Below are 18,358 nucleotides of genomic sequence, written 5' to 3'. Positions count from 1 at the left end.
TGCTGAAGTGCGGGTAGAAGTAGCAGGATAGTGAAAATCAGCAACAAACAGCAGCATGTACACCAGCCCCTTAAAGGGGATGCATTCTCAAGCTGCCTGCTGATGCCCTCTCTGCTCTGTGTTGAGGGCTAGTCTCTCATGCCCCTTGCAGCCCCACTCACCCTCGCCATCAAATTAGCCATTCTCTGTTGGCATCGGCCATGGTGGTATTTGGTAAGCAATGGCTGCACCAGAGGGGTAGGGGTAACCAGACCCTGACACACAGCAGGGAGCATGGAGGGCTGGAGCACTGAGGAGGGGACAGGCAGGTCACAAGGGTGGCCAAGTCACAAGTGCTGGCCCATCATTCTAAAAAGGTTGCTGGTTCTAGGGCATAGGAAATGTACTGCACTGTAATGAATGTTAAACACTTATGGTTAAAATCCTGAAACCTTTGTCAAATAGAGCCAGGATCCGGGCTGAGTAAAGGATGAGACTCATAGTACTTAGACTCATAGTACTGGTGGTAGATTGTAATTCTACAATAAAAAGCTTGAAAACTGTGACACCTCCATGAATGCAGACGGAGATTCATTTAAATTAGTAAACAAAAAAGTGAGCAATACACCCCAAGCACCTCAAAGACAGAGAACTCAAAACTGGTCAGATCCTCACTGGTGTAAACCATCTCAGTCGTAACCAGCTTTGAAAACTAAGTAAGAGTCCATTCATGCATTAGCATTAGTACCAATAATAGTTTAATTTAACCCTAATTGCTTGAAAAAGTTATATTATTAAAATCCTGAGGGGGGTGGGGGTTAGTGGGGAAAGGAAAGGTACACTGGAAAGATAATACCTTCCTTGCTCTAACTTGGAACATTAGGGCTAATGTTTGTGCACTTTTGTCCAACTGATCTACTAATAAAGCAACACACTTTTCATTTGCATCATAGCATCTGTTAATTATGAAAGGACTAAATCTTGATCTAATAATCTTTTGATTACATAGTATGAAAAGATCAGCAGTGACAAATATGTACAATAAACCTTAGGATCATTCTGAATGTTTGACAGTTCAGTTCTCGCACATTCTATTTTTAGAAGCTGAAATTTGAATACCATTAAATCAGAGCAGAAATAACAGCTGGTAAGATTTTATATACAATAGTTAAACCAGAGCTCTGGAGGACTTAGGGTGCAGTGTAGACATGCCTGGTCTAGCTTGTTTAGAAGGCATCCTTCCATTGGGTGTACAGTAAATAATATATTGAGTTATATACGTTCTGGTTCTTTTAAAAAACAAAGAAAAAAACAGACTTTTGTCCTTTTCCATAGCCAGGCATTGTTATCTTACACTGTCCGCTGCAATGCACAGATACTTATGGATGATAAGAAACAAGGTGAACCAGCTTAGGCTGAACTCCATGCTACCACATCTAGACCAGGGTGGGCAAAATATGGCTTGAGGGCCAGATCCAGCCCACCAAAGGATTTTATCCCTTGGCCCCACCCAGCCCAGGTGCGGGAAGAAGCCCAGGCCATGGTGTGTGCAAATGGTTCCACCACCCTGCTGGGATAATGCAGCAGCTGGACTCAGCTTCCTGGCAACAGCAGCTCCTTCCAGCTGCTGCTGCTGCCACTGAACCTGGCCCTGCTGCCCAGGCAACTTGGCCCATCCACCCCACACCCATAGGGGGGCCAAATGGAACGGGCAGGCAGGTGGGGTCTCCATGAAGACCAGCCCAGGACCCCCATGGGCAAGGCACTCTCATCCAGGCAAATGGGATGGGGTCACAGGCAAGGAATGCTATCTGGGAACAGGAAAGGCAGCTGGGGTTGGGATCACGGGTCCACGACAGCGCAGGGCTATGCTGGGAGCAGTTTGCGGATCTGTCCCAGGCCCCAGCCCCACACCATTACTGCCCTATGATCCCAGCCCCACCCTGGGCTCATCAGCTCATCAAAACTCCCTAAGTGGACCTCCAGCCCAAATAATTGCCCAGCCCTGATCTAGACTATTTCTGATATTCAAGCTAGGTCAATGCTTCATTGTAAACCCAATGGAATGATGGCTTCCAAGAAATGAACATGACTGCTAAATAATCAACCTTCTCTCTCTGAAGGTTCATCTAAACAGAGGTTTGATAAGATTTTAACTACCCTAAACAAAGCCTTCTCCACCAGTTAATAGTACTACCACAAAATTTGTATGTAGTTTAACTGGATGTGGGCATTTAGTCGCATGAAAAGAAATAAAACAGGTAGGAGACTGATGACTTGTCCATTTGGTCTCTTCATTCACATCAGAAAAAATAAAGTGATGCTTCAAAGAGTAAAACAAAAACCTGAAACTGTATTTCACATGAACACAAAACCAAAGTACAGTACTACTAAAATAGGTAGGACTCACCAAGTTCATTGAGACTCTGTGCAGCTTTCGTTATCTCTCTGCTTCCTCCTTGCAGCTGTCCTTGAAGTCTCTTACTGAGATACAAGATGCGTATTATTCTTCGCAGCAAGTCACAAGCAGCCTGGGCGTAAAACATGGCATTACAGACATAGTCATTTCAGTGTTCAAACTGATGTTTTAGGCCCCAACCTTGGAACCACTTAGGCATATTCTTGTAGTTGTTAGGACACAAATACATGAGTAAATATTTGGAATCTGACCTAGCAACTGATACACACAGACACGTTATCTACATTTTTGTAAGAATTTTTCTACAACTTTTTATAATACATATCAGCATTTTCATCAGTCATTAGTAGTTTTGTGGATAATGTTGTCTGTGCTGTTGTTATTGAAAAAAATTATTAACCGTATGAAATCATATGTTTTATCTATATATGTAGTTTAGTTTTATTTTGCATTAACTTAAAAACTTAGGGTAAATGAAAAGCAGATACTTGCTTCTGGTTCAACTGAGCACCATTTGAAAGGGACAATAAAACCTTATTCTCACTAAAATAATCAATATCTGCACTACCATATACACTTTGAATATCTGTAAAATTGCATTTAGGGCAAGAATTTTATAACAGCTCCTCAACTTGTTCAGCTAATTGTTATTTGCAGTATTTCATAAGTTTGTAAGGGGTTTTGAGATTCTTGGCTAGAAGGAACTAAATAAAAATCCAAGTATAATTTATTCAGAAAACATATTTTGCACATGTGTGTTAACTCTAATCTAGAATTCAACATGTGCTGGAGACTAAAGGTGGTTATAATAGGGTCCTGACTTTTCAAATGACTAGGGGTTTACTCAACTCGAGGTAGTGGTGGATCAATTTTGCAGGCGGATTGTGAGGTCAGCCACCATTTTGACAGGCTTATGGTGGTGGCCCTCTGACTGACTAAGGGGTCCTGGTAACACTGCCCCTTGCTGCTGATTGGTGGAGAGGACTGTTTATCATATGGCCCCGCCCCTTGCCACTGATTGGCTGGGAGCTGTCCATCACACAGACCCACCCCTTGCTGCTGATTAGTGGAGGGGCAGGGCCACATGACAGACATCCCTCTCAGTCAAGCAGCAGCTAGGGGCAGGAGTGGTAGCCACCTTGCCTGCTTGCCTTTGTGCTGGGCTGCGCGGCCAGGGGTTCTGGGAGCCAAAATTTTATTTTTAGTAAGTTTTTTATTGGGGGGGAGGGGGGGGGGTTCCACAAATTCTACAGAGATTGCCTGATTTCGCAATTTCTATGAAATCATGATTTGAATAGGTCCCTAAAAATGACTTTTTAACCAGATACTGAGTCAAGTTTTTCCTTTCTATATAATGAATTGGAAAGACTTGAATTCCAGTACAAGGGGAGTGTGGGGGGCGAGGCAGGCAGCTGCTGGAGCTGCATCCGCAAGGGACGAAGACACATTACAGCTGCTGCCTCTGCCTTGCTACTTGCTTATCCCCCATCTGCCCTCCACTACCACTCTTCCACCACCTCTGCCTCCTCACTCAGGCCCCAAGCATGGTGCACAAGGTGTCCCTGACCCCCGCTCAGTCAAGCAGCAATGGGTTACAACAGAGTGGCGGACTCAGACAACGTATACATTTTCCATGTATAGAATCTAATTTTGGGAAGTCATCATAAATTCATGGGTACCCCACTAAAGGTAAGTGACTGAAAACACTTTCATTGCTTTGGTACTGCATCTCATACCCTGAAGAGCAAGTGTCCAAAGTATTAAAAGAAGATTTAGTCACATGACTTCTACTATCATTAATGGGAATGAAGTAGGCATCAGATTACTTTGAAACTAACTTATTAATTTTGTTTTATTAATTTGCTTTTTTAATTAGAAAAATGTTAAGCCACATCTGCTTCTTTTACAGTCTAAATTTCAGCATGAAGATTAAATGTAATGAGCATCTCAGGTAGAGTCTATTGCTAATATTTTGCTTGAAATGGAAAAGCCAGAGAAAAATTCAGCCATGTGTGCACAATGAGAAGAAAACACCATATTTTGACCACCCAGTATATTGTTTACTAAAAGATTATTTCATTTTGTTAATGTGTTTATTTCCCCTTCCATAAAAAAGATACAGCAACTGTTCTTCATTATGGCTTATAAAACTGAAAAGATAAGTAAATTAACAAAGTTATATTTAGATACAAGAGGGAAAAAAACCTTAATTCTGAAGTAGTTTCAGAATAAAGCTATTACAACTAGTGGTGGACCAACAGAGATTTTGGGGGCCGATACCGACAGCCGATTTTTAAGGAGGCATATCAGCCAATACTGATCCAATTTCCAATACAGCTCCGTGCAGCTGGTAAGTCTGTTATGGTGAAAGGGGAGTAGAGAGGGAAGGGGTGTGTGAGGGCAAATCAATGTCCCCCGCGGTGACGGAGGGAGTGGGGCTGGGGCGGGACGGGCTCCTACCACTGCTCCCACTGCTTGTCCAGGAGGTCACGAGGGTGGGGAGGGGGGGCGAGTGCCCCCAGATCTGCACTGGGCAGGCTATAGCACTGCTCTCAGGCACTGTGGCTGCACACACACACAAGCATTTAAATCGGCCACATAAGGCCAATTTCTGATATAGTAAATTTTCTTTATATCCATGCACTTCTAAATACAGCCAAGTTTTTATCCAATTCTGGTAAGATATTTGCACTCATTTTTTAGCCAAATTTCAAGTTCAAGGAGAATTCTTAAGAGTGACATACATACAAAAATTAAACATACTAAATATTTTAACACAATATCACATTAATTTATTCCATATCTATATTTTGGCAAAGGACAGACAGCATGACTGATTTAAAAATACATTTTCCTTTACAGTGATTTATCTGAGTTTCCTTAAACTGCATATTTATAGATCTGTGTAAAGAAAACAGTCTTATTAAATAACTCTGTAGTTCGTTGATTAATAGATCATACAGCCAGAGGGACTACCTCAATCATCCAGTCTTGACCTCCTGTAAAAAACATGCCAGAGATCTTCTCTGAATTAACTCCTGTTCTGAGCATCATATCTTAGAAAAACATGTACTCCTGATTTTAAAATTGCATGTTTTTCCCCCCTGAAAGATCAGCTCTTGTTATAAAAGGAATTAATTTAGGTAAGTCCTGCGCCCTGTATTAGTATAATGGTTTGAGTAAAAATAAGATGAACTGTGATGCTTGATTTTGCCATGGATTACAATAGATTTATCTGATGAAATTTAAAGATAGAAGTCCTTCAGAAACAAGAGCATCCGATATAATGTCCTTTGATAATGTATATATGATAGTTGAGGTCTCTTGGTATTTGAACTGACTAGTTCAAATTAGAGCAAAACAAATGCAAGACAAAACAAAAACTGAGCGGTTTTGTCTTCAAACTGCTCTCACATCAATACACTATGCAGGAGGATTACATGTTGCACTTACACACACACAACCACCCAAATGCTTCTTATTTACTGACCTCAAGTAAAATACTTTTGGATTATTGTTATTGCTATAAAGACCTCTCATTAAGCATGATTTGCCTGTACCTATTTCAGTGCAAAAAGATGTACCCTTATGAGCGATTCAGCCATGTGGATTTTCTTCAGTGTTTTGCTATATTTTAGTGTACTAATCAACTCACTATCTTTAGTGTGTGTGCACACATACTTATTTTTCATGTTACAGACTAAATCTGCTATTGGAGAATATTTTTGCATTCTTAATAATTAGGTATAAATACAGTAACCATTCTAATCTTTGCCTTTTTTAAATAAAAGTACATAATTAAAATTCTATATGATTTGTGTGTGTGTGCTTGTTCAAAGGAGCTGTGGAAATGTTTAGTTAGATAAAGCCACAAAGTGACCTTTCTAAACTACATGTCCTTCATCTGCATATTTTAACTAACTTGTGATCTGCAAAGTCAAGACTAACATTAATTTCAGAAGAAGAGTGTGCATTTTAAAAGAGGAACCATACTTTGAGATTCTGCTGCTCCCTTTTCCCCTGGGTTTGTGGGAGCAGATCAAGACAAATAGTACAGAAGCAAAAGCTGAGAGGTTAGAACAGAAGACTGGATTTAAAGTCTGACAACAAAGCTACGATGGGAATGTTGATGAGGAGAGCAGAATATATTAAAATACTTAAAGAAGGCAGAATTCAGCCCAAATATACCTTCACTCTGAGTAGTCCCACAGCAATCAACAGTACTGCTTATGAACAACTACTTCTGGGTAAAGGAGCACAGAAACAGATCCTCAACACTGCACATTTCTTAAAACAATTTTGCTGTATTTCCAAAAAGACTGAAACCCAAACTGTGGTGTTGCTTGCATAAGGAGAGATCAGATATTTATGAAAATCAGTAAATGCAGTCCATTAAAAATTCAGGAAGATGAAAAAGCTACCAATAGGCAGAAAGAAAAAGCAAAGAGAAAAGCAGCATTCAAAATCCTAGCAAACTCCCAGCTATAAATATGAATTCCTGAAGCTCCTGCAATTTTGCAAATACTGTACATGTGAACAGAAACACAGTTAAATAGTTTAACCTTGTAGGTGTGGATTTTTGTTTTCAAATCATAAGTGGTACTAACATGTGGCAATACCACTACTGAAAAGCTATTGAATATTTTGTTTCCATCATTATAAAACCCATTATTGAGGTGTTTAACAATGATTTAGCTGACCTAGTAAAAACAATTTTCCTACACTCCTCTATCTCCGGGAACTGTTTTCTCTGAAGTCTTAGCTTATGTGTTAAAAATAAGGGAAGCTGCTTAGTCTCTTTTGTAAAACTCCAAGATAAACATGACTATAATGAGCTGCAATTTCTCTGTTAAAGAAATTATTCCCAAAACAAGATCTTTAGTTAAGAATAAGCATTAACTCAAGATGGAAAATAACTTGAACAAAATAAGCCAAAACACTGAAATTAATCCCAAACATGTGCAGAGTTAAAAAATCCTGAACACCATTTATTCCTGTACCCACCCTTATCTCAAATTCCTAAGAATCATATGCTCACACTCAGCATGCTAAAATGACTTGTACAATCCTCTATGTCATCCTCTATGCATATTTTACTGTGCACGCCCTCAAGCATCTCCCCATAATGAATAACCACTTTCCTCTCAATGCTTGCAAATCCTCTACCATTAGGTCTTTGGAATTAGGGAGTGATAGCAACAGCAAGAAAAGAAAGTTTACGAGAAGGTTTACATTTTCTAAATTACTCTTTATAACCAGGGATCCGCGTTTTCTGTCTGCAATGGAAAACCGCGAATTTTCTCACTTGAAGGAGGAAAAAGAAAATCAGATTTTTAAAAGGAAAAAATTGTGGATTTCCTCTTTTGAAACAGAAAAATGCAGGAATATGCAGGTTTCCCCTTGCAGGATGGCAGAGTTCCAGCCTGCAAGGGGCTGCTTGGAGCTGGGGGAAAGGGACACAGGAAGCGCCACATGCACATGGCAGCTTGCAGAGCAGTTCCCCAGCTGCCTGCAGGTCAGTCTGAGAGTAGACAGGGTATGGGGGAGCGAGACAAACTCCCACAGTGAGGGAGGGAGTGGGGCAGGGTTGGTGGCGCTGCCTAGCTGGGGTGGTGCGTAGGGCCTGGGGACCAACCGGCTCATCCGGGGGATAGCAGGGGGGGTGGCTCCCTGTCACTGCATGCAATCCCAGGGACGGGGTATAGGAGGACACTGCACCCCGCTAGATTTGTGCACAGAGTGGAAGGATGCAGGCTGTCTGCTGCGGTGCTCAGGGCTCCCTGCCCTGCAGCTCTCCCCCAGGGGCCTCTGCAGCCCAGCAGGCAGGACCTGGAGCATGTGGGTGTAAAGGCTCAGTGCTGCCACCACTGGGGCCCCCACACTAGCTGCAGTGAGGCACCCCCTGTCCATCCAACAGCAGTCACAGTGCCATGGAGTTGTGCCCCCCAACTGCTGCCAGGTGGACAGGGGGCACCTCACCATGGCAGGGCGACTGGTGCAGGGGTTCCAGGGGAAGCAACACCGAGCTTCCCTGCCCTCCTACTCCAGGTCCCACCCACTGGGGTGCCAAGGCCCCTAGGGGGAGGGCAGCAGGGCAGGGAACCTTGAAACCTGCAGCAGGCAACCCATATCTACCCCTCCCCACAATGGGCTCCACTCGGGTCTGGACGGCCAGGGAGCTGTGGGCTCTAGCCCTAGTTCCACAGATCTGGCAAATGGGGGCCCCTCTGTCAGGGCTGGAGAGGACAGGGGGCTATGGGTCATGAGCGAGTTGCACCACCAGGGCCAGGGTTTTCAGATTGGAAGTGAGGGGCACCGGCAGTGCCAGGGGGCTATGGGTTTGGAGTGAGGGGCACCGACATGGACAGGGGCAGGGCACCAGCTTATCAGGGCTGTTTTGAGCCACAAAGCAGCAGGCGGGACAGCCACAGAAGGACTTGTGTACTGGTGAGCAGAGGGCAGGGGGAGCAGGGGGATTTTCCACAATAAAAAAAACAAAAATCAAACACCCAAATGTATAGGTATTTAGAATTTATTATTTTTGTTATAATGACTGAGGCGCTGGTAGGCTTCCAAACTGCTTAAAAATTGTCAATATATAAATACAACATTGTGTTCAACCGATACCTATATATAGCAGTGTTTCATTTTAATCACGGAAAAGTGCAAATTTGGGGGGGGGTTTTAAATCAGAGAATGTGTGTGGAGGTTCCCTTTAAAATCAAAGAATTTGGGATTTTTAAACAATGAAAACCAGGACTCTGGCTTGTAACAAAGATAAGGATGAAGGATATTTTATTAAATCAACTAGGTGAGTAAGAAGAGGTTTAGAACAATATGGAGGGATTATTGGTCCAATGATGGAAAAAACATTTCTAAACGAACATAATTAGCTTTTCTTGTTAGACAGTAAACTCTTTAAGAGTTCACTCTTTCTCCCCATTAAACTAATCTAATTACTACCAACTTTGATTTCCTAGTTTTCAGTGTGAAGCACTGACCTTTTAGCCCAGAATATTTACGTAAATATATTACTAAAATCTAATTTGAGAAACACTGGTAAGAATATATATATAGTTCTTTGAAATGGGCAAATCTCTACCAAAATGATTTTGCTGCATATCTGAATTGATATACCTTTTCTTTATTTCTAAATTTCTTAGCAGAATAAAGTAAGTTTTTTGAAAAATATTAAAAACAAATGAATAAATAAACAACTAAATAAAACTATAACAGAACTTACCTGAAGTTTTGCTAGCTGAGCTGTGCGAGATACTATTTTGTTGTATGGATCAACAATTTTGGCTCTGATTCTGATAAAAGGAATGGAAATACATTTTAGAAATAAAGTATACTGGAAGACTTCAGAGTTTATATTTTAATAAATTATTAAACGACATACCTATCAACAGTACTTTGTAGAGCACCAATTCTAGTCTGCATCATCTGAAGGACACCTGTAAAAATGCAGAAATTGACTTACAGTTAGATCAACCTCAACATTACTCCCCAAATCATAAAGTCTACTGAACATCACTACACAGATCAAAATATGTGAACTATGTCAATTTTCTCTTTATTGGTGCTGATACGATATGGACCGATATATGTGAACAAGTAAACTATTCATGAAACATGGTGCTATTTAATGTGAATAAGGTAGCAGATTTTCTGTAGGGAGATGGTTTGCAATCTGCTTAATTTCCAATGAGTTGCTGAACAAGGGCTAGCCACTGCAACTAATTTCAATGGGTACCCTTCTCCGCTCAGCTGGAACTCATCAGCAGTCCCACCTAGATGCTGAAGGAGTACCAGTGTTGTCCATCCAGTGGTTTGCTGTGGGTAGCTACACCACCAACCCTCATTTTTGCAGGGGGCTAAGGAAACTGACTCTATAAAAAAATCTGGCTTCTGTTATATTTAGAGGTGCACCAATATATCAGTTCATATCGGATCAGCACCAATAAAAGGAAAATTGATATTCTCGGTAATCGGCTTTTTTTGGCTGATGGGACTGATATTGTCACCAATATATGCTGTATGCATGCATGCAGACACAGCAAGCAGGTAGCCAGGAATGCAACCTGGCAGCTTGGGGAGCAGTGTCTAGCTGGTAAATCTGTGGGGGAAAGAAGCATGGTGGGGGGCGCAAATCAAGGTCCCCACGGTGAGGAAGGGAGTGGGGCTGGGGCAAAAGGGCTACCCAGCCAGGGCAGGGGGCAGAGTCATGGGTGGCTTGTTTGGGGGGCATTTCCCGCCACTTAGCACAACTCCAGGGGAGGCATGGGGGGGCCCTGGGGTGAAGGCGGGCTGCTCGCTATGGGCTGGGACCAGGAGTTGCGCCGGCCTCTTCCCAGTGGGGACTGAGCCGGGGCTGTGCTCGGAGTGGGCAGGGATGGGCAAAAGCAGCACTGGGAGGAGGGGCTACAGCAAATTTTGGGGTGGCTGTAGCCCGCCCCCCCTCCCACTGCATCCTCAGCCCAGCCCCCCCACCGGGGAGAGGCTGGCACGACCCCCAGTGAGCAGACTGCCCTCACCCTGCACACAAATCCAGGGGGCACATGCCCCCCATGCCTTTCCTGTGAGCGTGCAGAGCAATGGGAGCTGCCCCCCCACATCCTCCCACCCGAGCCACCCATGGCTCCACTCGCACCCCACCCTGGCTGAGCAGCACCTGCCCCTGCCCCTCACCACTGGGGTCTCAGTCTGCACCCCCTCATGCCCCTTCCTTCTACCACACCCCTTCCTCCCAAAAGACGTACTGGGTGGTTGCTGCTTTCCACATTGTTGGGCTGCATATTGGTAATCGGATTGGTATTGGCCAATATGGCTGGTTAATAATCAGCCATTGGCATCTGCCAAAAAAATCTTTATCAGTACACCCCTAATTATATTGATACGACTCTTACTGATATTCAAATATTTTAAATATTAATCTAGAAGGGGCATAATTAACTTAATGTTGCTTTAAGGTAACAGACACATTAAAATAATTTATAAATAAGTCACAGAACTAGCACTGTGATTCAACAAGTTTTTTGCACTCCAAAAACAGAGTCCAGCTATTCAGACGATGCAGTCAGAACACAGATATGGGAACCGCAGTTTCGATGCTGTCATGTTTAGCATACAGATTTTCTATGTAACCAGATATGCACATCTGAGTTATTGTAAGGGGTAGGCTAAATACTAGTGGAAATCACTGATCACTGGCAAAACTACATACAGTTCACAATTGTTAATTCAGAGAAGCCAACACAAAAGAGGGACTGATGATATATTCATCAAACAAAGACAAAAAAGAACCCTGAAGAGAAGCACTTATGTTGAGACTTCTTTAGCCAAGGATAGGTCAATAATACCCCTATGAGAGCCTTCTAACTTGGCTGAAAATTTTCTGGAAAAGGTCCACACAGGAATATGATTTTCCTAATAGCTGAAGTTTCTTTGTACAGGGAAAATAGAGCAGTGACTCTCCCAAAAGAAAATGAACGTCTGTACGTGGCCTCTTTCTGTAAAGAAAAAAATTATAAAATTTTATTCTGGAGTATTTGTTATAAAAAATTATAACAAATATTTGTCACAGATTGGGAGAAGGAGCAAAAGGACAAGGAGAAGACTCTTTAGCTTCTTTGCAAGATACAGATACTCTTCTTTGCAATAAGATATTCTTATTCTGTACACAGAAAAATTATAAATTTGTTGCAGTTTTCTATATGTAGACTCTAATGATTGGAGGATCATCTTAAATATGTTCCCCCCACCACTGCAGTGGGACAGGCAGCAATCGGGGAGCAGGTAGTGTGGGAATCAAGTGGCTTGACTACCACACCTCGCCCCTTGCTGCCTAGTCTTCCCTTCCCCCACTTCCTCCCCCCCGCCAAACCATTTACCTTCATTTGAGGCTCTGGCCCAGGGCATGGAGCACAAGCTGGCTTCGGTCTCCACCGGGCCCAGCAGCAAGAGTTGCACCAGGGGCCAGACTCAGCACGTGCTCTGTGCTCCAGGCCAGAGTTGTGACTAAGGGTAAGTGGTAGTAGTGGGATAGAGGAGAAAGGCAAGGGGCAGAAGTGGGGGGGGGGGGTCCAGGCAGGGCACCTGTGGGGGGGCTGGGGGGGCAAAGACACTGAGGTTGAGGTAATACAGGACAGTGATGGTGGGGGGCAGCATCTGGGGCTCCTACTTCAATCCCGAGCCTGGTTCAGAGCCAGAGCTGGAGCTGCAGCAGCCACCTGCCCCTGTCTTGTACTCGCATCATCTAGGATGAGGGACATCTCATTTAAAGAGAACAATTAATGTGAAACTGTACCATAGGTGCAGCAGCAGTGGTGTGGGACAAAAGCTGTTGCTCAGTGGGGGTGGGGGGCGGGAAAGAGGCCGTGCGGGGCTGTGCTATCTGCTCTGCACTGCCACTGCTGCCCCATGGGACAGCCTGGAGGCAGTGGTGATGGCAGCCAGAGATACAGGGTAGTGGGCTACATGTGACTGCAGCAGGAAACTACCAGCAGCAGGAGAAGAAGGAGCACTTACTGAGCAACAGCTTGTGCCACATCACTCCTGCTGAGCCTGAGCAGGTGAGCTCAGGGGGCATGCTTGGGGGAGTCACATATACACCCCACCATACCCACAAACCCTCCCCTGCAAACCACACAACCACACCCTCCCCCACACAATCACACACTCCACAAACATGGCACCCACCCACACCCTTCTCCACATTCCCCCACAAACCCACACATGCCTCCTGCACACACATCCATGTGCCTCTGGACGAGCCCTGCTCACCACTACATGCACACATCCCACCACAAATATACCCACATCCCCCCCACACACACCCCCCACCAACGTTTCCCTCCACACGCTCCACAAACCCCATACCCACCGACATCCCCACAAACATTTCCCTCCACAAGCCCCCCACACCCCTACACACTCCCCCACACCCCACATACACAAACATACACACACAACCCCCTACAAACCCCATACCCACCCCTCTACACTCCCCTACAATATACAAAAGTAAGACTTCATTTTGAGCTATAATGCAATCACCTCTATATACACCACACAAACACACACAAATCAGGACAAAAATATTTTTTTAACTAAAATTAAAATATGTTATTGTCAGTGTTGATTTTGAAGTTTTTTTTTTCTGGTTCCAAGATGGCAAACCCATTTCCCCAAAGGAGTACTTCTGAGGGGGAAAAGGAAGGGATTTCAGTGGCAAAGGTCAGGGGTTAGAGGGCGAGACTTCTAGACCCAAGATGGCGACCAAGGGACGGGGCACATGTCATGGGATGGGGCTACCCTTGCAGCCCTTGACAGCTCGCCAAAATTAGTTAAGTGGCTCTCAGCCCGAAATAATTGTCTGTCCCTGTACAAGAACGTTTGAGAATCTGGGCAAAGTAAATCCTGTGTGCAACTGCTGAAATATTTCTAATGAATACTGATATTTAACATGTCATTAAACATTGCTTGGATTGGTGCAAAATACTATTGTCTACAATTTTAGGTACCAAATTTTATCTATTAAAATTTTAGATAAGCAATTTTGAGAAGGAAAAGTTAAATATGAGAATGAATTCAAACAGAGAAAATGTGTGCCAATGTTCTTGGCATGAACCTGCCTTTGTAATACTTGTAGGTGAACAAGTTGCACACGGAAACATGGATGGGTAAGTGGAGTTCGGCAAGCACTACAGAAAAAGCTCGATTTGCTCCTCAACTCCAGCCATCCTCTCCTTAAAGCAAGGCTGTAAATTGTACAAAGTTGGCCCATGGAGTTGTGTCATCCATCTTATGGGGCTCCTCACAGGCTAAACCACCAACCTCCACAGGCTGCATCTAATCTGCAGGGCTCATTGCTGCATCTGCCAGAGCCTCTGTAGCGGTGGTGTTAATCCCCACAGCTGCTGGAGCTGCTGTTATGGAATGGCTCCAGAACCCAGGGAGTTAATGCCACTCACTGTCCCCAACCCCCACTGCCCAAATTGGGGTTTTTAGTTGCCCTGACAACCAAAATCCGTGGTAGGGGAAAAAGGGGAGGAAGAGCAGCAGCAGAGTTAACTCCCTGGGTTCCAGAGCCACGTTAAAACAACAGCTCCAAATACTGTGAAGATTATCACTGCTGCAGTCTGTGTTCGGCCTGCAGAGCCAAGTTTGAGACCCTTGCATCAGAAATTCAAGTCACCATCCCTCCATCCGACTTTCTTTAGAATACTCCAGCACCAACATCTCCTTTTTAGATACAATGACCAGTATCCAGAAGGGTAAGATACAGACCGCAGTATACAAGAAACCCACAGACCAACATACATATCTGCACAGAACCAGCAATCACCCTAAACACACCAAAAAAGCTGTGATATACAGCCAAGCCCTCAGATACCACCGAATTTGCATTGAGAACACCTGAGAGTGCCACCTCACCAATCTTAAAAAGGCTTGCACCCAGCAAGGACACTCCTCCAGAGAGGTGGATCGCACGTTTGAAAGAGCCACCTGGATACCACGTGAAGAACTGCTGCAGTACAGAAGAAAAACCCCCACAAATCGCACACCGCTGGTTATGACATATCACCCCTCCCTTGAACCTGTACGAAAAATCCTCAAACAAGTGCAACCCATACTAGAAAGAGACCCTATTCTTAAAAAGATCTTCCCAGAGCCACCCATCCTAGCCTTCAAACAAGCACCGAACCTCTCCAACCTCATCACCAGAAGCAAACTTCCTCAAGCCCAGAACACACCAAAAGGATCCAGACAGTGCCATGACAAGAAATGCAAAACCTGCCAACACATCTCCACCACCCCCACTATTACTACACCCCACAACAGAGCCATCAGCATCCCAGGATCTTACAGCTGCACCTCCAGGAATGTAGTATACCTCATCCAATGCACCAAATGCCCTGATGGAAGATATGTAGGAGAGACCAGACGACAACTGCGCACCAGAATGAATGCACACCGGAAATCCATCAAAGACAGAAACACCCAATTACCGGTGGGGGCACATTTCTCACAGGAAGGCCACTCTCCCTCCAATCTCTCAGTCCTGATCCTCAAGGGAAACTTACACAACACTTCCCAGAGATGAGCCTATGAGCTCCATTTCATCAACCTCCTGGATCCTAGAGATCATGGACTAAACATAGACATTGGATTTTTGATACATTACAATATGCCTGGCAACTGACTCCCCAGCCCAGCCCAGCCCCTGGCTTCTTTACTTTTCATTCCATCCAGGAAGAGCACACACCAACTGCTGAAACTTCCTTAGCCTGACGAAGGGTTTTTGAACCCAAAAGCTTGCTTAATAACTTTTCTCCAACTATTTGGGTTGGTCTAATAAAACATATCAAATTCACCTAAGGAACCTTGTCTGCCTAGACCCTTGCCTTGGAAGATATACATATGAAGTCTGTGTGTTAAATTCTTTCACACAGCAAATGCAGCCCATCCAATTCTTCCAAGCTCTACATGGAGTGACTTCTTACAAGTTGCACCCCCTCTTCCTCCCAGCCCTCCATCTCACACTGAAGATACCAAAAAGACTTGAAACTGAAGATTTTGACAGAAACCACTGTAGTGACAGGGAGAACATGATAGGTACAGCTCAGAAGTTTTGGCATGTAAGGTATCTTTGGCATGCACAGGCATCTTGTCGCTGGAAGCATAAACACTGTCTATAGAATGTTATGCACTAAAATTAAGTTCTCACTCACAAGCTAGATAGACAAAAAGTTATGAAGTAAAAAAGAATTATTCCCATTAAGACTTACTCAATGAGCAGCCTTAAGACTTATTTACAGAGTACACAAAGAGTTATTTACAGACTTATTTACAGAGTACCAACTATGGACAAACCATAGTTGCTAGCTGTGTTTCCATGCATAGACCTTTCAAAGCCAACAGCTAGAAAAGGCTTTCCTTATTTTAGCTGGAAAAAGCCTATGCTTCTGGAGCAGGAAAATTTCACTCAACCCCCAACTTTCAGGGAACCTTGAGAATATGCCGTGGCATGACACGCAATGGGAAACCAGGGCACCAGCTCCACACACCCACTTAAAGGGAGTGCAAGAAAGAAGATTACCACCGCCAGACCCGTCCCTGGCCTTGCACCTGCCACCAAGTTAGCCAGGGTGTAGGCCCTGGTAGTCAAACCTCCAAGACTGTGCTATGCCAAGTAGAATCCTACGCAACCAGAAATATGGTGCAATATTTATGAAGGACATAGAAAAAAGCTTTCTTCCTCAGCAAGTATAAGATTGAGGTTTTGGTTCTTCAACTCCTGCCAGAAACTTGATCCAACACGATTCAAGTCTCACATGATAACTTGGACAAATGGAAATCAAGGACATGTGATCAAGCTTTGCCTAGAAAAGCACAATATGTGAAGAGTGAAGAATCAGGACACTTAAGGACAGAAAGGGTTTTAAACAGGAGTCCATGTGGAGTCTGCAGGATTAGTAAAAGTCAGTAATCCTTTCAATAAAGCCTAACCACTATATCCTGTATAAAGAATTTATTCTAACATAAGACCCATGACCTTAACTTTGTACTCCAAGTCAGTTAATGTTTTAGAATAGGGTTTTGTTTTTGTTTTTTAAACGACTCTAATACTACCAAGAATTTATGAAACTATATTAAAAAATTATAATTAAGCAGACATTCAGTATAGAAGATGAAAAAGATGTAGGCCACATTTCCAAAAACAGGAGTCTAAAGCAAACTGTCCAAATCCAATATTGAGGCACCTGCACAACTTAAAAAATATTGATCATAATTTAAATTGCCCTTACATTTCACAGCTAATGAAGATGTAAATATAATGAAAATTACTTTACAGAATCATAAAACCAGAAGGGACCTATATGATAATCAAGTCCGGTCCCCTGTCATGGGCAGGAAGTATTGGGCGCAGATGAGCTCAGCAAGGTGCTTGTCCAGCCTAGTCTTGAACACCTCCTGGGATGGTGACTGCATCACTTCTGCTGGGAACATGTTGCATATTCTGGTGACCATTACAGAGAAGAAGTTCTTCCTTATATCCAACCTGGATTTACCCTCTATTAATTTATGCCCATTGGTCCTCATCCTCCCTTGAGGTGCCTTCCTGAATAGTTGCTCTCCTATTTCTTGTTGCTTCCCCTTGACATACTTGTACGCATTTATCAGGTCACCTCTCAGCCTTATCTTTCTCAGGCTGAACAGGCCCAGTTCCCCAAGTCTCTCCTTATAGGGCCTGCCCTCCATGCCCTTAATCAAACGGGTGGTTCTTCTTTGTACCCTCTCGAGTTTATCCTTGTCCTTATTGAAGTGCAGTGCCCAGAACTGGGCACAGTACTCCAGCTGGAGCCTCACCAACAGTGAATACAGAGGGAGGAGTACCTTCCTGGATCTACTGCCACACAGCAGCTGATACACGCCAGAGTTTTACTGGCCCTTTTGGCAGCCTTGTCACACTGTTGGATCATATTCATCTTCCAGTCAATTGTGACCCCCAGGTCTTGTTCAGATGTTGTGCCAGCCAATAGGCTACCACCCACTGTATAGCTGTGGTGAGGGTTCTTCCTACCCAGGTGAAGGACCTTGCACTTCTCCCTGTTAAACTTCATCTGATTTCATTCCGCCCATAAGTCCAGTCTGTCAAGGTCCCCTTATCCCAGGGGTGGGCAAAATACGGCCCACGGGCTGGACCCAGCCCGCCAAGCACTTTCCTCTGGCCCACGGAGCCTCTTCAAAACCCACGTAATGGTGGTGCCTCTCTAAAAGCCTCTGGTGGCACCAGCTGCCGGCTGCAGCACCTCAGGCTGTTTCCTTGGGTTCTGGTTGCAAGGCAACCAACCTGGACCTCAGCCAGCCACAGCTGGCCTCTCCCCACCCCGGCTCAGGCCACGGTTGCAGTTTGAGAGGGGCAGGGGGGCTGGGGCCCGCGGAGGGGAAGAG

At 44.2% G+C, this 18,358-nt stretch overlaps 1 protein-coding gene across 1 annotated transcript in view; it reads right to left on the bottom strand.

Annotated features, from left to right (window-relative positions):
* Positions 1 to 18,358, bottom strand: part of COG5 (component of oligomeric golgi complex 5) — a 363,968-nt gene that overhangs the window by 333,238 nt on the left and 12,372 nt on the right. The window contains exons 4-6 of the mRNA XM_006026439.3: positions 9,801 to 9,855; positions 9,642 to 9,711; positions 2,390 to 2,510 (exon numbers count right to left, since the gene is read on the bottom strand). Coding sequence (XP_006026501.1) covers positions 2,390 to 2,510; positions 9,642 to 9,711; positions 9,801 to 9,855 — 246 coding nt within the window. The remainder of the gene's footprint in view (positions 1 to 2,389; positions 2,511 to 9,641; positions 9,712 to 9,800; positions 9,856 to 18,358) is intronic.

Source organism: Alligator sinensis, unplaced genomic scaffold, assembly GCF_000455745.1.
Source record: "Alligator sinensis unplaced genomic scaffold, ASM45574v1 scaffold100_1, whole genome shotgun sequence".
NCBI lineage: Eukaryota > Metazoa > Chordata > Crocodylia > Alligatoridae > Alligator > Alligator sinensis.
The sequence above is the reverse complement of the archived record's forward strand: the minus strand, read 5'-3'. Positions and strand labels throughout refer to the sequence as shown.